Consider the following 25,235-nt stretch of genomic DNA (forward strand, 5'->3'; position numbering starts at 1 on the left):
TGTCACAATATGATGAAGATGATTTTCTCTAAAAGAGCTTTATCATCCAGACATCAAAAGAGGCAAGGAAAGGCCAATCTCCTGAAAAAGGATGTCAGGATGTTTACTTCCATCAGGAACTGTCTTTTGATTGCATAACTGATGCAGGAGAAGAGAAAAATGTTCCAGCAACACTGATATGTACTCTCCACTAATTTTGCAGTCCATCTTGAAAATGGAGAGGGAGATGCATTGAAATGGCTGGCAGCATTTACAGTGGAGCTACCATCAGGAGACAGATCGTCCCCACTCCAACACAGTGTCACATGGACTTGGGGACTGATGCTCCCTGCATGATTTCCCTTGTAGGGAAAGGGAAATTCGATCCCTCTGTCTGAGGAATGTCCTAAACATCACAGAGCATGAACTATCACACCAAACCAGGTTTAGAAGTGTAGGGTGCAGGTGTACATTCCTGATGATGGAAATGAGTGGCTGGACAGAAAGTAATCTCATCCTTCCATTCACCATTCATGCGCTGAGTGTTTGAAATCTTTTTCTTTCATCCTGCCATTACCATGCAAATATAAAACAGAGTAAAATTTGGAGATTCTACCCGTGGGAAACTATGACCTTTCAATACTTGTTCTTCTAAAAAGGTAAAGAAAAAGAATCTTGGAACTGTTGAAAGCAAACGTTTTGACATTTCCATAGGCACAGAATGTGCCGTCTCTCCCCTAAATTAAAACATTTCACTTGGACTGATTGTTTGAGCTGCAGTCCTCTGGAGAGCTCAGGCTGAGAGAGGGCAGAACTCCTTCTTTTTGGGATCTTTAGCTGGTCAGAGTGACCCTGAGAAAAGTTAGAAAGTCTCTTTTCCCAGCCCAGCTCTTGAAGGAGTCAGAGCTCTTCATTTCTCGGTCTCAAGATTGTTTATTGTATCTTGTCTATAAAAAATTTTCTCCTGCCCTGCTGAGGTCCATTCAGCATGACAGTTCCAGGCACACTGCCTGCCCCCAGGGCAGTGTTATGTCTTTATACTAAAAACTATGTATGCAATGTTTACAATTACTTTCCAATACCTATCACCTATGTTAGACAGTGAGCTTCTACTCTAAACCAATCTGTAAGTGCCAACATCACAGCAGAAGATGGAGGCCAGGAAGAAGGAGAAAGGCTGGACTCACCAAGTTCCCTCCATCTTTCCTCCTGAACCCCCATACCAAAAACCCCAAAAATCTACTTTTCCACCCTGTGATAACTTCACTATTATTCTACCCAAACTGTTGTGGCTTGCAGATCTTCATATAAGGTTGGTAATTTGCTCCACGGGTCATAATCAAACCCACAGGTGTTTTGGGCTCTGTGCCAGAGCTTCTGAGCCCCTGGCAGGGGTGCTGGCCATCCTGGACTGCCAGAGGGATGTTCTGGGTTCCCACACCTTGAGGTTGGAAACTCACCCCATAGACGAGCTCTCCCACCATGCCGTTCCAGGTCTTGGTGTCGGGGTCCCGCGCGCCGTACTTGCCGTCGCGCACGATCTCCAGCCGGTAGTGGTAGCCCACGTGCTTGGCAATCTCGGCAGCCAGCTCCACGCAGTAGCCCTCGTACCTCTCGTTGCCCTCAAACTGGTTGGCATTCTTCTTGAGCATCACGTATGGGTCCTCCTGGCACACAGAAGAGCAGCATTGAGCCCCACTCCTTGTCCCAGATGTGCACATCAGCTTTTGGTCATCCTGCAAAGCTCTGGCTTTGTGTTGCTGTGCCAACACATACAGCCAACACACCGTGGGCTTAATCTAGAAGGTACAAAGTCTGATTTTTTTTTTTTTATTGTGGTATATTCTTTTTATTCATGCAGAATCTGTGTGAAGCTCCTGCAGTGATGGACCTGAGAGGAATGGAGTAGCTGGCAGGATTTGGGTGACAAACCTTTCAGTGTAGTTCTGTAAGGCATATTTAATGTATCTGAGCTGTGAATTTCTAAAGGCATGCCTGCCTGTGTGGGCACAGAGAGAATCAAATCTGCTGGACAGGAGAGAGCCTTAAAGTTTAACTCAGTTTGGGTATTGTGCCTTCTCTGCAGTCTCCCAGTAAGCAATCAACAAACAAATTAGTAATATTTCACGTTTCTGCAGGGTAAGTGTATACAATGACACAATACATGATACCATACATTGTGGGCTACCTATTATTCCTTCGTGATTACGGTGGAGATTTGCTTTTAAAGCAATGATTCATCCTCTCTGAACAAAACAGCTTATCCTTCCCAAAACTGCAGCCCCCATTCTGTGGGATAAATACAAACCACAGGTACAATGTTCCTGATTTGCCTGTGTTGATGCCTCTATCTTGTCATAATCTTTTGTATTTTCTACACTTAAGCATGAGAGCTCTTTAATACCTATTTAATTAGCCACAGCAATTTGCAGATACCTTTATGGAGCTGGCAGGAAACAGTAAGTGCTATTATTGTTGTTGTTATTATTATCATTATCATTATTATTATTATCATTGCTATTATAAAAATGATATAATACAAAGAAGGGCTCATGAGTGGGAAGAGGGAGCCTGCACCTCAGGGAGATGTGGGAGAGGGAGAGCTGGGATGGAAGTCATGGCACTTACCAGGATAGTTGTGACTATGTAGGTCCTGTTCTGCAGGCTCGTAGACTCGTTGCCACTTTGAGTATCTACAGCTATTGGGACCAGCTTCTCATCTTCATTCCAATAACCAATCTGCTCAATACAAAACCAGGATTAATATGGCTTTGGAATATTAGCCAAGGTAGAGTAACAGGGTCATCCAAGCCAGATCAGCCTTCTCTGCATGTTCATACCCAGTCAGAAATCTCCTCTCCTGATTTTTCATGTCTTTGATGAGGGGGACGGGGAAATTCCCCATCCCACTGTGCCTCCAGCCTGAAAATAATAATGTGCATGATGTGCTACAGTAGCACAGTGCTCGTATGCATGCAAAAACATTTATCACATTGTACTGGTGATTATTGCCATTCCTACAAAGAAAGTTCACACTTTCCTTGTGTGACTTCCAAAATTATTCTAATGGTGAGCTTGCCTGCTGCAGGTGCAGGTGCTAGAGGGTGATGAAAAATTATCCTGCAGCTGAAAGCTTGCATGAATACAGGAGTGACTCTTGGGACATCTTGAGACACCAGGAAAAAAAAATCAAGTCAGAACTTCTCCCCCATTCCTGTGCCAGTGTGAAAAAGTTTGAGGTTATGAATAAACTGAACAGTTATAAAGGGAAAAATTCTCAAGTTAAATTCTGCTTAATAATAATCAGGGATTTGGGCAGCTCTATCACTCCTTGCAGGTAAAGGAGAGTGCCAGCAAATATCTTTAGGAAGATCCTGGTTGAGGTTATCCACTTGGAGGGCTTGATTTTATAAGAGGTTTTCCATCACCTCATGTAAGTATGAAGCTGCCTGAGCTCTGCTCATATGAAAGGAATTTCTTATCATAAATGGGAAAAGGTATTAACCAGGGCATGACCAGGAACCTGATGATGGCAGATTAGAGATCATGACAGCTGAGGAGAAAAAAAATCTCTGCATGCTTCTAATCACTCTTCATTGCACAGACAAAAAGAATGGAAAGTGAGGAAAGGGCTTTCAAAGCTCTGCCCTAGGGCAACAAAAGTGGAGACATGAATGTTCGCTTTGCACCTCTCACCTGGTGGATGTAAAATAGAATATGCATCATGGCAATGATGTACGTCTTCCAAACAAATATTATTTCTGATGGTAAATACATAGAAAAATCAATACACTCAGCCACTCAATTTCATCTCCTCTAGACTCTCTCCAGACTGCCAACTTATTGAAGTTCAGAGACCCAAACTGGGCATGATGCTGCCTTTGTCCTCTTATGAATACTTTGCAGTGGAGGATGACTGCTTTGTACATCTTCAAAATCACATTTATTTTATTTGTCAAAGAAAATTTGCCTTTTTCCACTAGACTGTGGGGGGCTTTGATCTCACACCTGCTGCTCTCATATGCAAGCATAGATTTGAGATAGGGGCTGTAAATATGGAACTTTCATTATTTACATTTTTGTTAGTTTCAAACAAGTTTTTATCTTTCAGGGGACTGAGGAGATGCAGAGAATGCCCCTTTCCAAAATACGTAGTAACTCTCCTTTATCAAGGAATAACTGAGTTATTCTCTGTTCTTCAAATACATGGTATCTAAAGTGGGACATAAGCACCTAGAGTCAGATTTTCAAAAGGATTCATGTTTCAAGGGCTTGGCATCTCTGAATAAGGCCAGATTTTTCAAAGAGCCTGGGATACAGAAAGGGATCAAGACTTCAGAAGAGCACAAAGGTCTGTGTAGCTATTGGGACGTGGTTTAGTGCTAAAGCTTTTGTCACTTCAAGGAGAACAGAATTAGGTCAACATACAGGGTTCACTTACAATGGTTGGGGCACACAGCTTCTGCCTGGCTCTGCCTTTGTTTATCCTTGGAAAAGTGGAAGGGCAAAGCCAGACCTAGAGCTGGGCCTGCACCAACACACTGTGCCAATAGCAAAGGTGAGCTGACCAAGTCTTAGCATCCTGGAAAATTTTTGCCACACTTGAAATGCCCTTGTTGCTATTGATAACACCTTCTAAATGTTGTAATTTTTTAGAAACACACCACAAGTTCTCCCTAGTGCTTGGCTTTGCTCATGCCTAGAGCTGGGAATGCCCTTGCTGTTTGTCCACAAACAAATTTTCATGAACAGGAATGCCTGTTGAGACCCAGCCACACTGCCACTCAGACATGGGCTGGAAGCTGACACAGGATGTTGGTCACTCCCTGCTTTACCTTTCTGATCCCGTCATGCTTCATCTCAATCACATGGAGGGTGTAGTTGGTCCTGCGTCCTTTCTCGTTAAACTGGACGTTGCCAGACAATCCTTCAAAACGGACCTTAAATACACAAATAGCAATGAAGACAGCAAATTGGTCAGCTTCTCATGCAGTGGTGATTCAGCAGCAGCGAGAGGGCAGGGGAAGAAGGGTGGTGAGTGCAGTCATTACTCTCAATTCATGCAGGGGAAGCAGCATGTCTGCCTGAAACTGGTTTGTCACTATGGCTCACTCTCTACAGCATGCCTGGCCATGGGCAAAGCCATCCTCTTAGCTGACTCTTTAATTTAAAAACCCTTTCTCTTAAAACTCAGTGGTTTAAAACATAGAGCAGCCTAAGAGCTACATCACAATGTGAGCCCATCACCTCTTGGGACGTGACAGTGAGCTAAATCAGCTCTGAACTCTTTGAGTTTGCAGGGTTTTGTATTTTCTAAATCTGACCTGGAGTCGGGATTTGGTAAAGAATTTGTCAGCTCAAATCAGGAATTGTAAATCAGGAGGAAATATGAAACCAGGGCCACAGCTCCAAGCCATTATTTTTGTATAGAGAGGAGTCTATAAGTAATCAAGCAAATTTAATTACCTCTGCACCAGATTAATAAAATCTAACAATTTAGTATTGACATTTGCATAGGAAACTCTGAACAGTAAATCTCTGCTGATAACACAGTAGAGCTGAAGTGAGGCTCACCTCACATCCCACATCCTGAAATTCCCTTGCTGCAAAAGTGCCCAGCCTGAAATGGAGAAGAGCTCCTGAATAGAATCACACACTCTGTGGGGACCAGGCAGTGGGGACCAGGAACAAGGAAAAATTAGTGCAGATTTGGGTTTCTATGGAGACCACCCAGAGAAGTGCTCTTTTTCTGCCTTTCCACTTGCTTTGGACAAACCTCTTGTCCCTGCAACTGAAGTCTTCCCACATGAAAAATGGGGACAGATATTTAACAGCCTTTTAAAATACCCTGAGATACTCAGAATAAAGACCCATGGTGAAGAAATGAGGCTGTATCATTACAGAGGAAATCTGTTGTTAATCTGGTTAAGCCGTGTTTGTTTTCCAGCTGTTACAACAAAGGTTTGTCATGAAAATGAACATCTGCCAGCATTTTCTGAAGCTGTATTCAAGAGGTATTCCTGGTGACATTTGGACAAACATGCTTTTCCCTTTTCACAAGACACAACATGCTCATAAAAAATAGATGGGCTGAAAAAGCACCATTGTCTTAAGCACTCCCAAGCCTGCTTTTTTCATGTCTCCTTGGTTTTCCTTTCAGGTTCTGACCAAATCTGAAGCTCAGGTCACAGGTGCTTGTGCTTTGTACCTTTGTATGCACTAAAAGGCAGGTTTACAGCATCAATTTCTTCTATCTCAGTGAATAAAATCTTAATCCTGTGATATCCATGTGTCACTGAAATGCAAAAGGGATCTCTGCTATCCATGCTGCAGGAGGCAGCACATCTTTTCTGTCATTCACCATCCTCTGAAGGTAAATGCACAATACAAAAATGCAGTGCAAAATGCAAAAAATGCAGTGCAAAATGCAAAAATGCAGTGCAAAGTACAGTCAGGACTGACTTCAACAGTGCTAAGCACGACTCAAGTCAACTGGAGACATTTAAGCACATTTGTGTGTAAGACAAGAATGGGCATTCGGCTCTTTGCTGGGACATCTGGAGCAGAAGGATGCAGTTGTGGCCTTCTGTTTTACAGGCCTAGTCAGCAGTTAGGGACTAGCTTTCTGCTTATTAGATGTGCTGACCCCATAATGATAAAAATTTGTTTAAAATTATCATAACCTTTTCAAAGTAAAATCAAAACCGTGGTGGAGTGGTTTTAAGCAATATTTTGTGGGGTTTTCCGGTAAAAAAAGAAAAAAAGGTAATTATCTTTAATAAAAACATGCATTCTCCTTGAACATGCCAGATTTCTGTTTTTAAAAAAATGAAGAATGCTTCATATTTCTTTTCATCTTTGTTCCTGCCATCCATGAATCCTCGTTAGGTGGGGTTCAGTCTATTCCCCCAGACAGAACAACAGAACAGGAGGAAATGGCCTCAAGTTGTGTCAGGGGAGGTTTAGTTTGGACATTAGGAAAAATTTCTTCTCCAAAAGGGTTGTCAAGCATTGGAATGGCCTGTCCAGGGAGTTAAGTGGTGGAGTCACCATTTCTGGAGGGATTTAAAAGATGTGTGGATGTGGCAGTGCTGGGGACATGGTTTAGTGGTTTAGTGAACTTGGAAATGCTGGGATAATGTTTGGACTCGATGATCTTAGATTTTCCAGCCTAAATGATTTTATGGTTCTGTGTCTCCTTCATACATTAAACAGGAATAAGGCAATTTGAGAGTTTAATCCAGATGTTTAAGTAGAAGTAAGTAGAGAAACCTTTTGCTTTTAAAAAGCTTATAAAATTTTAGGCATTAACAAATGGGAGGTGAAGAAAAAGCACACTGTGAGCAGCTGTAAGAATTGCCTTAATTGTGAGTCTTTACAGAAAGGATAACTCAAACCTTCAATTTTATCATAAGTTATTCTATTTCCTTCTGTCTCTTTCTTGCTACATTACTAAATACTGGAAGATTATCAAATTCAAACTTAATTTTTTTGCTAGGAGGCTTCTTGCCCTGCCTGTTTCAGTCTTTTATTTTGATCATCACAACTGAACTGGTCAAGCCTTTTAAAAATTATTATTTTTCATCTGTAAAGAAGCAACTTTTGCAAATGGGTCTTTGTGTTCTTCACCCAAAGTCACTCCAGCTGAAAAATTAAGACTTTTGAAATTGTTCTAATGAAGATATAAGGAAACTTCAGAGGACATTTTCCAACACACACACACACAAATTGTATTTTCTAGCTGTCTAATTTTGATATCTTATTCTCATAAATTCAATAAAGAAAAATGCTGGAGCAGCTATTGCTCATCAGAAGACTTCCAAGTATTTCATGTTTATTAGGTAACCTATCTCCCTAATGCATCAGGGAGGCTGATTTTATTATAAAGGCTTGGAGAAGCTGTGACAGTGATTTGCCCAAGGTCATGCAAAAAGTCAGTGACAGGCTTGGGAACAAATTGAATCCAAGCAATAAAATCAAATCAGATGCAAGATTTGGTTTTAAAGGAATTGTTGTTTACCAGTAAGCCAAAACCAAATCAAAACAAAATACTTGAGAAACTTTACATATTATACAAATGAACCACATAAATGGTGGGTTTTTTTGCCTTCTTTACAGTTAAGGGAAGAAGATGGGATAAGCTATATTTGGATAACACTGAACTAGCAGTATTTGCAAGGAATCCATCTATTTCTGTCAGGAAAAGAAAGAAAAGTGCTAGAAGTAAATGTCAGTCTTGAAATTTAATGAAATTTTAAAATATTCTACCTTGGTAAGTCTTTGATAAGAGTGAATTATTTTTCTCTCTTGCTGTAAGTTTCACATTGTATTTTTGTTTATTCAAAAATCTAAATTTTATGCAGGAGGAAAAAAGCAAGACTATCAGATTTGAGGAATAAACTATCTAAATGGCTGCTCTTAAGACTTTTATGAGCCCTCACAGTATGAAACAAGCTATAATCTGCACTTTGAGAACATTTTGGTGACAGCCAACACATAAGGCAAAATTCACATGCATTCATTAGCAGGCTGGAACTGAAGCTGACTGCACTGAGAATCAAATAATCTGCAGAAAACACAGTCTGAGCAGGTCTGTGTTTTAGGGAGGGAAACATAAAGATAGGGACTCTTGATTTTAAGGGATAATATTTTGGCTTTAGAACAACAACAGAAATCAGAGCAGGCAAGGTGTCCTAGGGCGAGGTTATGATGCTTGTATCCCCAGTTGTTCTGTTTATGCTGGATATTATGTTCTGTGCCTTCAAGACTGGCCCTGAAGAGTGAATGTTTTGTTTTGGTTTTGTTATCAGCTGCTCCCCCACAGCTGGCAGGACACAGAGATGGGGCAGTACATGGTGCTGCTTTTGCTTTTCGCTTGGCTTTTCGCTTTGCTCTTGCTCTTCCTCCTGCTTTTTGCTTCTGCTCATTAGTTAGTTTAGCTAAGCAATCCAAATTTTTCCCTGGACTGTTTTTCCTTCTCCTTTTTTGAAACCACTCAAACCTGCTCTGGACTGGGGCCTGGCAAACACCGAGAGTTTGCACCCTGTGGCCTAGCGGGGCCTACTCTGGGCAGCAGCTGCCCCAGCATCGGAGGGACTGAGAACAGAGCGACCACCCCCAAGAGAGACTTTCTGAATTTGTCATCTTTTTCAGAGCGATGAAAGAGTGGTGTCATCTGGTATTGTTCATTTTGTGTGCTGGGGAGTGCTGTGCCTGTTAAATAAACAGGTTCTTTCCACTTCTCTCCAAGGAATCCTTCCCAAACTGGTTGTGGGGAGGGGCCGTGTGGGTTTGCTTTCCGGAGGGGCCCCCTTTTGGAGGTTTTCTCCCAAATTTGCCCTAAACCAGGACACAAGAACACCTCAGATGCTACCAGGAAAAGCAGTTTGCTGGAAGCACCCCTGGGATTTTCAGACCTCACTTCTCCAGAAGGATCAGCTCCTCCTCACCCCAAGCGATTCGTGATTCTGCTGCTGCCCACCCGTCCTGCCCCACTCAGGCTGTGCCCAGCATGCCCCCAGCACACACCCACCCCCCAGGCTGGTTGCCAACCTGCTGCAGGGCTCTCTGGATGTCGATGCCCTGTCCCCAGGGCACGGCGGGGTTGGCCAGGCAGTCGCCGGCGTTGCCGCGGCGGGAAATGTCGATGCGCTGCCGCCGAAGGTTCTGGAAGGCCTCGGCCATCACCCGCACGCCGTCGTAGGTGAGTGCTGATGTATACTGGAAACAGAAAGGGCACTCAGGGTAACCCTCCAGCTGCCTTGCTCTGATGCTCTTTGGTTTTTACCTGTTTATTTTTTTATTATTTACATGTTTCCTGTATTCTTTGCACATATATTTGTAGCTCTGCAGCCCGTAATGTGAGTGGCTAATTTTCCTGATAGTTTTCCATAGCGTTTCCCTAGGCAAAAATCCAAAACAAATTCTAGAGCACCAAGCCCCAAGAAGTACAAAACCCCTGTGCTATCTTGGTTCTTCCTGGAAACTGAGGTTGAGAACAACTCTTCAAGATATATTTTATGGTCAGAGCACAGCTAATGCTGAGGGAAAGACTCCAAACAAAACAAAACTTGACCTGAGAAGAAATTACATCAGCACTTGTCCTCCTATTGGTGCTGTTTATCAATCAGGTAAATTCCCTAAAACCTATAAAAATGTACTCATCCCTGTGGACATCTTTCCATAACTACCCCTGAAAGCCTTCTAATAAAAATCCACTCTTACATTGCCTCCTTACTAAAAGTATCTTGAGTTTCATTTCCAGGTTAAGAAAACAGCAACACTCTGTCCTCACCTCCTGTCTATGACGTTCAACAGCATCTTGCTCCCTGTAATCTCCCCTGCCCTGTTGACTCCTAAAAGTTGGTTTTGACTTTCACAGCTAGGAAGTGAAGGAGAAGCTCCTGATTTCACTCCCTGAGGAAGACTCAGCCCTAAAAGTCCTTCACCTGTTACCCAAGCATTTTGTTTAATCAGAAGCATTGACCTGAACTTTTAAGGAGCACATTATACTGTGTAAATGTGAGCTACATGAAATCAAACAAGGGACGTTTTCTGGTCACGGATGGAGACCAGAAAATTCCATCTCAATTGGCAAAAATTCTGCAAAACATAAGTTTATTCAAGCAGAAACTTGTACAGAAAGCAGTGTAAAACTTGGCAATAACCATTAGTGTTAACTCTTTTTTCTGTGCTCACCCACTGATTTAGTTGTTTTGAACTTTTTTAAACTAATCCCAAAGCTAACATTTCTATGGCAGAGTGTTTGTCACAAATGTATTCATTTTCAAATATTAAACAGAGAAAAAACAACCTGTCCCTCCACTCATCCCTCAACAGCTTCAGGGCCTTCTGTGTCAGGAATTAAAATACTTTTTCCCCCTGTTGTACACTCTGATTTGAAATTCTCAAAAAGAACATCTGGAAATACTTTATTATCACTGGATGTCTTGTAAACAAGTCAAAGGTTAAGGACTTAAAGAGGCTTTTTGTTTTTTATACACTGAACCTTATGAGATATTTAACTCTTAGCTTCGAGGGAGTGAAAACTGGGAGAGTGAGTGAATACATTAAATTTTGTGTTTCTTAAGAGGCAGTAACTGCAGCCTAGTAAAATTCAGATAATGTTCAGCCAAATGGAACAGCTAATGTTCATAATTATACTGAGAGTTTCTCAAGTGAGAATTAAGAGCCATGTGTGATCACAAAGAGGTGAGCATAACTTGAACTGAGACAGATGGAACCAAATGAAATGCTTTTTTTTTTTTTTGTACCACTTGCCTTTGGCCTCTTCCAGTCCACACGTGGGTGCTCTCTGGCATCATTTTGCCTCCACTGTTGCATGATCCTGGCAGGAACAGTATCTGTGTAATTCACCAACTGGAAGCCAGTGACATTGGCTCCACTCTCTCTGAATTTGGTCAGGTCAATGTCCATGAATCCCTGGAATAGGAGAGAAACAGGAGAAGCTCATCAGAGGAGGACACATCTAGATGGGAAAGAGGAATCCTGGCTATGTATGAATATGGCAGACAGCTCAGGAAAAATATCTTCCCTCTGGGAGGAAATGTCCAGCTCAGGAGAGGCACCAGATCCCCAGCCATGGTGGGAACTTGCTTTTCTCACAGGTTCTGAGCTGGCCATATTCTGCAGTTACCACCCAGGGAGACAAATAATCATATTAAAAACAGCTTACTTGCAAGAAAGCTGGCAGAGTAATGGAAAAATGTATCCTGAATAATGGATGAAATGAACAGAATTTGTAAAATATATTAAAAAGTATTTGTCAACCAGATCTAAATTTTATACAGAATTGTTCACCCAGCCCTAATTTTCATGGACTCAGTAACCACTGGATAGGCTACTTCTTTTCAAATCACAGTTTATAGGGAAAAACAAATTCTGAACAATGAACTTCCAGCAGATCAGGAAGGAACTGGGTGGTCAGCTTCTTAAAGAAGTCTTACTATTAGAAAAGCCAGTTTATAGAATTTGTTCATTTGCTTTCCTAGACTTTAGACTACTAATGAAATACACTTCTTTCATTTCCTTATTGTCCTTGCCCACTTCTGGCTCTTTGCATGTGATGAACACGTGTGCAAATACACATGTGCATTGATCAGGGTGGCACTGCAGAATTAGTCACCCCCTTGAGTCAGAGGTGAAAAAATTAATTAGAGTGACACTGCAATATGGAGGGAGGGGTGATTTCTTGGTGTCCCAGGTTTGATCCCACTGCAGCTGTGCCGAACTGCTTGCTGTGGTTCCTTGCAGAGTTTCTGGGATAGGGGCTGTGCCCTCTTGCTGTGTGAGGTACAGGTGGAGCTCTTTTTTCTTTAGGAACACACGCACAAGAGATGTACTCAATTATTTGTACTGGCACCATCAGCAGCCTTAATGCATGAGGGGAGATGAATGGGAGGACAGTCACAATGCCATCACCTGAGCAGAAGAAGGGCTGGCTGGAGCTCTGCCCCTGCCCTGCTGCTGAGTGCTCTCTGCAGGCTCCTCCTCAGCCTGCCCCTGGGTTTCTCTCCCTTACTTGTTCCCAGACTCACCATGGTGGTGTAAGCTAAAAAAGCCAAGTTACATCATTTCCAGGAAAACACCAAAATCAGGTTCCCAAAATGATGCTCTCTGTTCACAGGCTGAGGGAGCTAATTAGCTGATCAGCTCCCAAAGTCAGATGAAGCCATTAGATGGGAACTGTTTTGGGAATAGACCTTGCCAGGAAAAGACTAAATTGCCCTCTCACATAAGTGTCAGACTGAGGGAGTCATAAGTGACTCAAAAATGCCTTTAAAGACTTTCACATTTTTTTCTTCCAGAATTTTGTAGGCAATTTGGCATCCACTTACAAGGCTGAGGATTGGATACTGGTGTACAGATGCTCTAAATAGATGGCTTGTTTTCCTTCAAACTACAGTGATTTAGGTTAAAAGAAAAAAAGTGGTATTTTGTGCGTGCATACTCCTCAGAATGCTGGTTAAGCCCACATCAATCTTGTTTGTAATTGCTGGCGTAGGGGTTTCAGAAAGCCAGAGCTGTGATTAATGAATGGGAAATGCAGCAGGATAATTGTCCCTGACATCTTAATGCATTTCAGGCCAAGTGGGTTTTGACACATAGAGCTCCTAAGGTTCAGTAAGAGGGACCTCACAGGTTGCCAACTGGGTATTCATGGCTGGCACCAAATTACACTGACATTTTGCTCCTGGGAGCTACTCAGGGGAAAAAGATCTGTCAAAAAAAACTATGGCAGAGCAACTTGAAGTTTGTGCTACCAGCTCCTCTTTGGGAGACCTACAAAGGCATGAAGAAAAGTCCAAGTTCACTGCAGAGTATGAATAAGATGACTGGTGTGTTGAGCCCCCTCAGAATGCAGATTTAAATAGAAAAAAAAAGTTATGACAGCAATGATGAGACAGCAGTGGTTGAAACCAGTGTATTTCACTGTTTTCCCCAAATAAAACCGTTCTAAAACTGAAGCAAGTATTCCACAATATTCATTGGGATTCATTGCATAAAATTGGGATTCATTGCATAAAATTTTTAAATAGTCTGAATAAATGGCAGGAATTATTTCTTCCTGAAGATTGTACTATTTTTTCCCCCACTGAATCTTGACATAATTCAGGTTCTTTAAAAAGTGTGGAGACCTCTGAAGATATTCCAATCATTTAAGGCAGTTGGGACCATAGAGGACATCATTAACCTTGAAGTCATCTTTGCATTTTGGCTGCTATCGATGGCTGAAATAATTGTTTTCACCTGTTATCCCTCCTTCACATAGTCCAGCACAAGGATATTATAGGAATGCTCCTAATTACAAAGGAATTTTAATCACCACACTGAAATCTGCTCAGAGCAGGTCTGGGGAACATGAGAGCCAATGAACATGGAAATCCAGAGGTCAAATATTTTAAAAAATAATTCCCAGAGCAGGTGAGTTCTTGCTAGCAAGCATATAAACAAAAAAGCCATCAAGAGTTATTCAGACTGGCTTTTGAAAATGCTTCTCTTGACAAAGTGGCAGCAGGAATTCAACATGCTTATCTGTCCTTCTGGAGTATCAGTCAGTGCTTGTAGGAAACAGGAGAACAAGAGAATTACAATATTTGCAACTAAAGAAATCATCAATCATCTGTCACTTTGTACTAACTATAGAAACATATTGCAGAAAAAAAAAGAGTGATATTTTATTTAGTTTTCAACTGGCTGTATATGAGAAACAGAAAACAAACTCTTAAAACTTGGCTAAGAAAAGACTGTAACCCATGACTAAGGGGCAGCAGCTGTGCTGTTGCAGTAATATGTTTAGCATCAACCAGTTTGGGAAAGAACTAGCCCAGAAATTCTTCCCTCTGTCATCCAACCAAACACAGCAAGAAGTGAACAGTGCTGGAAGGATGTACTCCATGTTGCCCCATGGAGTGATCAAATGGTTTTGAAACTGTTTCTAAAATTCACCAGGGAATAGTGAAAAACCCCACTTTGAAGCCATGTCTGGAGCATGTTCAGGGAAATAGGGAGACAAGCAGGCACCCAGAGGGACCCAGAACAGGAGGAATATGGGAACTCAGAGTGCAGCCCCACTGGAAAAGCAGCACCCAGAGGGGACCCAGAGCACAGGGCCAGTGCCCAGGGTGTGGGTGCTCCAGGGGACGCAAGAATCCTGCAGGCACAGCTGTCCCTGGGAACCATCAAACATCCATCAGCCACCCCACGGCAGGATCAGCTGTCCCTTGGACTCAAAGTCACTTCACAAAAGCACCTCAGCAGCCCAGAGGATGTGCTTTCCTGCCTTGCACATGCCTGGCTCTCTCCAAATGCCACAGAATGAACAGGCTGACAATAAACCACACAAATCTGGTTCCTCCTCCAGCCTGCTCTGACTCACAGCATCTGCAGCACACTGCTCCAGCAGCAGCCAGACTGGGTTCAAAGGAGGGAAGAACTTGCTCTTTAGCCCTTACCACAGGCTCCTCTCTGCATTAATGGACCTCACAGAGCAATTAAGTGCAGGGTGTTGCTGTGAGGAAATAATATGGGCAGCTATTACAGACCTTTGTGGCTTCAAATAGAAAAGAGTACTGGGAAGGGGCTTATCCTCCCTGTGCTTTCCTTGATGCATCTGTTCTTTATGCTGTTCTTAAACTGAAAGCAGTTTTCAGCCAAAGGTTGTTTTACTGTCCCATTTGCTGCCTTGGTTGCTGGAAGAGCCATCAGCAAGTCACACATTTATATTCCTCTCCACTGCTTGTGGGCTCAATCATCAAAGGAAATGCATAATGCAAGAAGACTGATGACTTGAAATGGGCCTCATGAATCCATCTTGATTAAGTGGTCCACAAAGGATCTGCCTTGAAAAGAAAGTCCCTCCAGAAATGAACCAGCTCCTAATTTATACCCTGGACACCATGAGGGGCCAGAACACTGAGTGGGCAGCTGTCAGTGTAGGCAAAACCTCATCCCTTTGTCCACAACCCTCCTCAAATCTGGAGCTTCACAGACTGCCCTGCATCTCTCCTTTCACCCTCATATTTCCCTGCCTCACTGTCCTAAACTCTGCCTCCTGATGAGCCTTGGTGGCACAGCTGCTGGTGGGACACCATCCCAGCAATGGCAACACACCCAAACCTCCAGATTCTCTTTGTATTTCACTGAGCTCACATTAACTGCTGGCCCTTTCCCTGCAGGGGCCTCCTGTGATCCTTTGAAGCTGCAGAAGCACAGGCTGAGCTCTGGGAAGGCTGTGGGCTCAGAAACCACCCCAGAACCCAGCTGAAAACCTCCCTGCCTGTGCTCCAAGCCTCCTCCTTTCCTGGGATAAAGAACATTAGAGAGTCTCCTTGAAGACAGACACGTTTCTGAGAAACAGTGCTGTTTTCTCTCCTCCTGCTGCATCTTCTGAACTCTCTAGATCTCCCCCTGAGACTGGCAAACTCAGTTTTGAATGAGGAGGGGGGAAACCACCCCTTTCTCTTGAATTGCCTGGAGAAGGATTGTTGGCTGAAGGCAACAGAGCCCCCTGATCCCAGGGAGGAGTATTAGGTTTTTTAAGTCTCTTTCTGTCTGGGATGAAGAGACTAGAGTCTGCTTTCTCTTTTCTTTAATAGCACACTGAAATATTCCTTTTCAAGCCAAAAGCATTGAAGCAATTCACCCTGAGCTTGGGTGGGTGCCACAGAAACCTGTGGCAGCATTGGGAAACTGGCCCAGCTCTGTTTAAATGCATGACTTGCAATGCCAGACTACTTCCTTGCAGCAGATTTTATGATTATAAGAAACTTTGCAAAGCAAAATTTTTGCTTCTGAATGGCTGTAGATGAGCTGAGTGAATACAAAGTGGCTCCTGTCATTCCAAGGTACACCAGTGACTTACTGCAGGGAGCAAGAAATGGAGTGTTTCCAGACAGAGCAGCTCTAATGCCCCAAATTATCTTCAAGCTTAACTTCTCCAGTGAGGCATCATTTCTCACTCCCATCACTTTGTGTTAATAAGGAGGGAATGTCAAAAAAGAGCCCCATCTGCTCCAGTCTCATTCCACTGTGCCTTCCAATGGGAGAGGAGCTCTCCTCTGCAGAGTTATTTGTGTGTCAGATCCCATTGGGGCAGCAAAATGTGTGAGTCCTCACTGGGACTTAGGAGTGAGGGAAGAAAGGAAAAGAAAGAGGACAAGGGGGCACTATCAGGCAGCTTCCCAGCCCTGCAGCTTGATGAGAGTGTTTGGTCCTGTCTGTGGTTACAACACAAGCCAAGTGAGGTGAGAATCCAGACTTTAAGCACAAGGGGCTGGAGGTGAACAGAAACTTCTTTTTGGTGCAGCCCTGCAGATTTTTTTTGTGTATTATTTGCCCAATCTTGCAGCTGCAGCACATTGTGGATATAAATGACCACACACATCTTGTCAGAAGGCTCAGTCCAGGCAGGGGAAGGGATGTTCGAGGTGGATGTTTGTGCATTAGAGAGCTTTCAGGGCATAAACTGATTTAAGGGTTTGGGAAATGTGCCGTGCAGTGGCAGATGCCATGAATTCAATCAAAGATATGATTAAGGGATGACCTGATCCCAGTTTACAAGGACCAAAACATCAGTAATGGAATATTTTGTCTAGCAAACAGAAGCATAAATCTGGTCGAGGAAGCTGAAGCTAAGCATGTTCTGACTAGAAAAGAGGGCAAATGAAGTCACCATGAAGCAGATACTATGGATTTACACATCACCACTTGCAGCTGAGCTGGGATAATGGATTAGGAGACTGCAAATGGCTGAGAAAACCTGTTAGTTTAACACCATTTTGCTGAAGTTTAAGCAAACACATTTTTCCTTCCAATAGCTGTAATATAATCTGTCAGTTACTCACCTGATGCTCTGATTTTTTTAAGCCACAGTAAGTCACTCATGTTTTTGAGTCCTCATTAACTACTGCAAAAATCCTCCCAAGGTTGCTTTTCATATTATCCTGTGTGGGCAAGTTTTGTATCAAACCAGATAATTTTCTTTTGCATGAGACACTCAAGTTCAAGCAAAATTTAATTCAGGGCACTGCTGTGTCTCTTACTATCAGTAATTCAGAGGAGATAATATTATATGGGGCTCTTCTGCTTGATAATTTTTGAGTCAGGACAGAAAAGCTGTTTGGAAGTGAAATGCAGAATTTTCACTGATATATTATATTGTCTTTCTCTGAGCAGAAAATGAATTTGTCTCATGAGCCTTCTTGCACCAACCTCTCAGGAAGCAGAAAGGTCTAACAGGCATAATTTTAGAACCCTAAAAGTAACTTAGGACACTTTTTTGCCAATAGAAAAATATAAATTTTGCATCTTGAGATCTTTCCAGGATGAGAAGGAGATGCTGTACACATCCTTCTGGAAACTCCAGAGAAAAGAGTTTCAAATCAGTGAGGAATTCACACCTCTGACCTTGTTTGTGCCACCAGCCAGCAGCACTTCAGGGGGCAGGAGATTCAGATAAACAGGGCAGCTTTCAAGCTGATGGGAGACAGAACTACAACGTTTTATCTCCAGACAAGCAGGGACTGGAGCCATGGACACACTGCCAGTGGCACAGCTCACACTGTGCTGGGACAGTGCCAGGTGTCACTGATGGGGCAGGTACAGACCTTGCTGGGCACCACAACCCTCCCCACACAGCCACAGGTGTGGGTGTCCTTCACTGCTTCAGGGGAGCTGCTCTCTGCCTGTGCATGGCAAATTTGGGAGGGTTCCTCTTCCCTCTCTGCACCCAGTGGTGGTCTCACATTGCTGAGTCTCAGCCCTGGTGGTACAGAAGTTCCTTCTGTTTTTTAGGTGAAAAAAAAATCAAAGCTGCCCATCCAACCCAGAGGGGACCTGGATAAACCCAGCACATCTTGTCTGACTCCTGCAGGAGCCACTCTGCTGGCAAAGCTGCTGTGCTGGGGAAATGATGATACAGAATGATTTCTGCTTTTTTTGAAAATATGTTCTCTATTTTTTTACACACGTATTTGTAGCTCTGTGGCCTATTGTATCTGTGGCTAGTTTTCCCAGTATTTTTCCCTACCTTTTCCCTAGGCAGAAAGACAAAACATATTCCAAGACCCCAATCCCATCTTGGTTCTTTCTGGAAAGCAAGGTTAAAAAACAGCTCTTCAAGACACATTTTTATAAACAAAGTTTAGTTTCCATCTGAGGGGAGAAGATTTAGAGGTGGTTGAACTGGGGGAAATTTCATCACCTCTTGTGCTCCTAATTGGTGATTTTTGTAAGTTATGTTAATTTGCTAATCTTACAACACTGCATTCACCCCATGCGGTGCTGGGCATTTTGTGAACATTTTTCCATATCTGCCTATGGAGGTCTCCAATAAAGACCAACCTTTATATTACCTCCTATACTAATATTTTCTCAAATGTCTGCTGTTTTATTTCTACGTTCCCTAAGGCATCACTGGTAACCTCCACCAGCCCCACAACTGCCAGCAAAGGGAAACTGTCCATGGCCTAACTCAGTGCTGACACAGGCTGATGTAGAATGGCACAGGAAAAAGTGCTTATCTTTGCTAATCAACACTGTTTTTATCTTTACTTTTCCCTGCTACACCTGCCATCAGCAATCTTGTACACTTATCTATTCATCTTCAAAAAAAAGAGCCCTTGCTGAAAGAACAACTTGGACTAATGCACCAGGAAAGAAAAAGAGGCTGAAACACTGGATGTGGCAGCTGTCTTTCATACTTTTCTTTTAAAGACAGGCCACATGAATGTCCCTCATTTAATGACAAAGATTTTTCTCTGCCCAAGCTGATGCTCTCCCAGTCCTGATGATAGTCAGCTCACATCCATGGCATAGGACAAACAGATACACAAAGCCAAGGTTATGGGCAAAAAGCCTGAACATCAAAAGAAAGGAATCCCAGAAGTTTCTAAGCTTGTTCCTCTGGTATTTTTGACTGTATTTTTTTTCCTCTTTGTGGTTGCTAGAACTGATGATCTCAAAGGCTGAGAACAAAGCTTAGAAAAATGAGACTCACAGAAACAAACACTTTTAAAAGTTGCCAAATCTCTTTGAGTTCCAGAGGGGGGAAGAGAAAGAGAGAGATGACTGTAAGCTGCCAGTGCACCTGAGAAATACCCAGGTTTGCTCTGGTAAAAGCTCACTGGGGTAACTCTGATGGGTACTGGTTAAAGACCAGGATTTCATCAGTTTTCAAAAACCATGAAGAGTGCCAAATTTGGCTCAAGGACAGGGAGGGATGCTCACAGAAACCCATCCCCTGGCAGTGATGTTGCAGTCAGACCTTCATAGGATGGGCAGGGCTGGGGAGACAAGAGAAGTTGTGTCTTTAGCAGGTGTAGCACGTTCAGAGAAGGATGTTTGCCCATGGCCTAGGGTGCAGAATGGTTTCATTTTGTTTGTGAACACAGAAATATTATTGTCTCACCTTGGCAACAGCAATTTCACTGAAAAAGAAAGCTGTTCCTGCTAGGAAATACCAGCTTTCACTTGCTGCTGTCAAATTCTGCTCAGCACTTTACTAGAGCTCACCCAGAGCAACTGCTGGGCAAACACACAGCAAGGCTAATGCAAGGCAGTGGCTGCCCATGGAGTGGCTGTGGACAGACAGGGAATTCCTCCATTCCAAACTGTGCCTATGGATGATTTTTTTAGACCTTATTCAGTCTGTGCATTGCCTTGCAAACTCATTTTGCATTTCTGATGGAACACCCGTTTGAAGCTGCTGTGACTGGGAAGTGGCGTGATGCTGTTTGGGGTTTTTGGCTCTGTATAGCTCTGAACAAGCATATCACTAAAAAAAGGAATTTAACTGGGGTTACCCAGAAATGTTTCCCAATATTTGCTTTCAATGTGTCACTTCTATAACTGTGTCCCCATTTTTCCATGCCCAAGTAGGTCAAGTAAAAGGCAGGGGTTGGAAATTCCTCCCTTTGCTCCAGCAAGTGCAGGAAACTTGGGCGGCTATGAACGGGCTGAGGATTCCCTTGACCTGATCTTCATACAGAGTGAGAATCCTAACTCAGGACTGCCTCAGCCAGCACAGGGCATGAAAAATAACTCATTTGGAAACCCAACACTCCCAGGTTTTGTCTCTTAATGTATTCTCTGAGGACTCAGTGCTCCAGAGGGAGGCAGTTCCCCAAGCAGGGCTGCTCTCCAGCACGCGGGCGCGCACGAGGGTACGCGAGTGTGCGTGGGCAATGCACGCCCTGTCATCCTGGGACATGTCTGCAGGGGAAAATGGGGGCTGTTTGAGGTCTACCACTATGAGTGTGAGTCAGTGGGAATAAATTACAGCACGCTACACCCTCTGAAGGCTCTGATCCAGCCGTGAGGTGTCCTCAGAAGAGGGTAAAACCTGCTGTGATCTCTCGGATCAGAGCGTTCGCACCAGGGTTTAACCCTGCCAGAGGCCAGCTTCTGCCAGTCCCTTATAAAATCCCTGGCCATCCCCACTGAGGGAGCCTTGCTGTCCTTCCCTGCTGCCCTGTGGTCTCAGAAACATGGGATCTTAGGTCTTTTTGCCATTCTCCTTGCTGAACCCATCATCCAGTAGCTCTCGTGTGGGTGCAGCACATTACAGCAGCTGATTTGGCTTCTGATGTCTGAACCTGCTCATGTTAATCTGCCCTGGAAAAGACCTTCTTAAGCTTGACAGGTGCCAGGATTTTTTTAAAATAGTTTTCCCATGTTGTCTGATTATCCCCTACTTTTTTTCTCTTTTTAAAGTATTCTCCTCTTTGACTTTTGGCTCTTATGTGATGCTGGGTTTTAAGGAGCAGGAAAGACCAAAGGTAAAGCTTGAATTCCTTTCACTCTGCTCCTTCTCCCTGGAATACAAGCTGCTTGGAGAGCACACCAGTGAATTCTGGTGGTCCTGTCAGACACTGTGGGACCCAAAGCCCCCTCCACTGAGCTGCAGTGGAGGCAGAATGTCCCTGCAGAGGGGCTGGAGAAATGAAAAGCCTTTTGCTCCAAGTTAATTATTTATAAACCCTATTGGCTGAGTATGCAACCTCTCCCAGCCAGCTCTGTCCTCTCAGCATTTGTGCAAAGGCTGAGAAAACACATTAAAGATGGGACAAGTGTACTTTTCTCTGGGTGAAGGTGAGGGAGAGTGGTATGCTAAGAAATGTCCTTCAAATCTCCTCCACCTGAGTGTTAGTTCAGTTCACCTCGTGCCTTTCATGCATTTATCCTTATGAAACTGTGCAGGGGGAAGAGGTGATATTGTCATTCAGCCTCCTGTGTGGGTGTACTTAAAATTGCACAGACGTGCTCATTCCAGTGACTCCAGCTCACTTTCCTGCTTAACTTTAATGAAGGGACTTTCATAAACATCCAGGACCTAGGTTATGGCAAATAATAATTTTTTTTAAATTAGCAGTTGAAGTTATTGGCTGCTCTGTAGTTTTGCATGTCTCCCCCTGCACAAGGTAACATTTTAATCTCTGTAATTACACGGTCGGCAGCCAGCACAGGGTGCAGGGTCAGTACAGGGCACTGCAGGGTAATGATGTGGCCATTTTTGCCTGGTAAATTACAGAGTTATCTTGGGACTGAGAAAAGGAGAAGGGCAGCAACTGCTTGACTAATTGGCAGTTTAAAGTTTAATTACCCCGGGGCTGACGTGCTGCCTCCCAGATGCTGCTCTGTGCTGAAAGAACAGGTCCAGAGCCTGCACAGGGCTCACCCCACAGGGACACAGAAATTCCAGGAGGCAGCATCAGCCCCAGAGTGCCAGCATCAGCCCCAGAGTGCCAGCATCAGCCCAGCCTCTGCAGTGCATCCTCCTGGATGGATGGACACATATGGGGAGGAGAGGGTAGGAGATCTGCTGTGGAAAACCTCAGTTTCTTTCTCTTACCTCTCCCCTAATCTCCCTAGGCAAAGAAATTTTCCATCCTCCTGTGAGACTTGCTCCAGAAAGATGGTCCTGCCACTGCCCAGTGCTGCCCTGTCCTCAGGCAGCGCCTCCCTGCATTAAAGGGAGAATCCTTTCCTCAAAGAAATCTTTGCATTCAATTCTCTCCCTAAAGCCATGACAGTCAGATTTCATTTAACACCAAGGGGGGAGTGATAAAATTACTTTGGTCTGCATCTGTCATCCAGCCAAGGTCAAACCATTACAAACCCCCAGCACACTTGGAGATACCCTGGAGATAATCTTGCTGGCTCAAGAGAGAAAACTCCATGAGAAGAGCACAGCAAAAGACTGTGGTATTTTATTATTTTTTTTTACCTAGAAATTTGATGAGAAAAAGAGCGTACAGCTCAGTAATTATAAATATAGTGAACCTATTAGGGTAACTCACCATATTTGCCAGAATGTAGTGGTACCCATTGCCATTTTTTTCAAGTGAGATGATCTGCAAGATAAAAAACAAGGATAATTAGTAGAGATCAATTAAGGAAGAAGAATATCAGTTATCTGCTCTTTCTCACTCTTATTTTTCCTTGCTGAGACTCTTCAGCTGTGAGCAGGAAGACAGAGCAAAAGAAAAGTTCCCAATCTTATTAGAGGATGGCCAGAGCTTTGACACATGATGCCTGAGCAGCAAATCTGAAATTAGACAGGGCAAGATCCCCAGGAACACTGTACAGGCAGGGAGAGCAAACAACCAAACCAACCTGTTTCCTAAAGGCTCAGGGAGGAAGATAAAGCCTTAACAAGATTTGTATTTCAGACACCAAAGGAACAAATGGGGATTTGGAGTCCCTGTGTCCTATGAAAGCAACTGAAACATTAAGCAAGACTAGAGAGCAATCCTGCACATCCTCCAAGCTACAGCCCCTGCTGCCAACTGCTGCCTTGGAGAGATGGCTGGAAATTTAGGTTATGGGTAAGTTTTTGTGCACCAGTGGAATTTCAAACTACACCTCCAAAATGAAGCTCTTTGGCAAGCCACAGAGGATTCCCCTGCATGTTCATTGAGATAATGTATAGATTCATATTCATGGTGTCCCAATACATGTGCTTTGCCACTTATTTCTTTGTCCCTGACACAGCAGACTCAGGCTTTTATTTTCTTTTATCAACACAATTGCTTACCAGTCAGTAACAACTGAATTTTTGCTATGTTAGCTGCAAAAGTTTCCCTTTCTTTTCTCTTTTCTACCTGTTGCAGATTTGTCTGTGACTGGGGGGAACAGAGGCACTGATCCAATGGTCTGTGTATTTTTCTCCCTTGATTTAAAAAGAGTACAGAAAAAATACACTTTAAAGTCTTCATTATTCTTGCTGACTCCATTTTTTCATTGAAATTCCTCTCTATTGATTTCCAGCAACACTGTTAAATTCTTACTAGTTTACTAGAGTCAGATACCATCTGCAATTGAGCCACTCTACAAACAGAAAAAAGAAAGTGGAAAAAAAAGGCCCAAATGCCTTCAAAGCCTGTACAAACACAATATTTGCCAGTTTCTGAGAGAACTCTGCTGTTTCCATTAGGTTTCTTGGCTGGCAACACTACCTCTTATTTCCATTGTCATATGAACTGATTCTGAATTGCTGCCTGCATTGCCAAGAGGCACAGGCAAAATCTGCACAAACTGCAGTGAGGACAGAAAGATCCTCAGAGCCAGAATGATCCTAAAACCACTGCAGATTCAGTCAGAAATCAGTGTACCCAGGATCTGGCAGCAGGTACTTGAGAAGCGTCAGATGAGGGCAGAGACTGATCCTCCCCATGGGACAGCACTCCCAGATTATCACGAGCAGTCATTTAGGGATTTCCAAATGGATAATAAATGAGCTGACACTTGCTCTGTGCAACTGGTTCATCTGCCTTATCCCTTCTCTGATGAAGTGCTCTTGTATGCATAATAAAACTCATCTGGTTCTCAGCATTAACGTGGGGGTGGCAATTAACTCCAATGAAGGCTTCATTTAGAAGCAGTTCCTTACACAGCTAATGGCAGCTCCACCGGCTTCCCTGCACAGGATCCCTCAGTGTGGCTTCTGCTGAGGTGTCTGGAGCTCTCAGAAAAACTCTCTGTCTACCTAAAGTTATGAAGATATACATTTCATTATGGGTGCTTCTCTGAGTATCTTCCACTGCCTGGTCTAAGAAGCAAAACCAGACCAAACTCATCCCTTTCCATCCATCAGCTGAGACTGACCTTTGCAGCAAGTCCCAGACCTTGCAGGAGGAAGGAGAATCTCTGGTGCACTGGGATGTCTAAGAATTATGATCCAATTCCCCTTTTCTCCAGTGTCAACAATAGCTGGCACTGGCTCCTCCAGCCCCAGCTCTCCTTTGTTATTTTATGAGGTGTCAGAGCCGATGAACCGAGGAGGGCTGCCATCCAGCTCTGCCTGAGCTGTTAATCTTACAGCCCATCCACCTGAATTATGAAGCTCGTTTCCTGTGTTTTACACAGTTATTTGTGATCTTAATTTATTTTAAAACGCTTGCTCAGTCCTAATGTGTCCGGACAGCAGTAGCAAGCTGAGGTTATAATAGCATTTATCACTCCTCCTGACTGTGCTGAGAGGCTGTGCTGGGCTGCATGCTGATTGCTCACTTGGGCCACCTAGGTTTCATTACCCACTTCTTAATGGGAGAGTTTGACATCTATTAGAGAGAAATCCTCTCAGAGTGAAACACTGGCAGAGGAGGAATTCCAGTTACTCATTTTAATGAGAGGCAAGGAAGAAACAATAGAGGGCTTTGATGGAACACAACCCACCCAGCACTTATCCCATTAAGGCTACACAGCACAACCCCATGGCAACCTGCCCTGATCCA

At 43.5% G+C, this 25,235-nt stretch overlaps 1 protein-coding gene across 3 annotated transcripts in view; it reads right to left on the reverse strand.

Annotated features, from left to right (window-relative positions):
- Positions 1-25,235, reverse strand: part of GRIA1 (glutamate ionotropic receptor AMPA type subunit 1) — a 120,452-nt gene that overhangs the window by 35,183 nt on the left and 60,034 nt on the right. For all 3 annotated transcript variants that reach the window (XR_010441899.1, XM_064724862.1, XM_064724861.1), the window contains exons 5-10: positions 22,800-22,853; positions 11,260-11,421; positions 9,532-9,699; positions 4,815-4,919; positions 2,608-2,718; positions 1,440-1,646 (exon numbers count right to left, since the gene is read on the reverse strand). Coding sequence is in view for 2 of the 3 variants with exons in the window: in XM_064724862.1 (XP_064580932.1) it covers positions 1,440-1,646; positions 2,608-2,718; positions 4,815-4,919; positions 9,532-9,699; positions 11,260-11,421; positions 22,800-22,853 (807 nt within the window). In the remaining variant the exon portion in view is untranslated. The remainder of the gene's footprint in view (positions 1-1,439; positions 1,647-2,607; positions 2,719-4,814; positions 4,920-9,531; positions 9,700-11,259; positions 11,422-22,799; positions 22,854-25,235) is intronic.

The sequence above is a fragment of the Zonotrichia leucophrys genome, chromosome 13 (assembly GCF_028769735.1).
Source record: "Zonotrichia leucophrys gambelii isolate GWCS_2022_RI chromosome 13, RI_Zleu_2.0, whole genome shotgun sequence".
NCBI lineage: Eukaryota > Metazoa > Chordata > Aves > Passeriformes > Passerellidae > Zonotrichia > Zonotrichia leucophrys.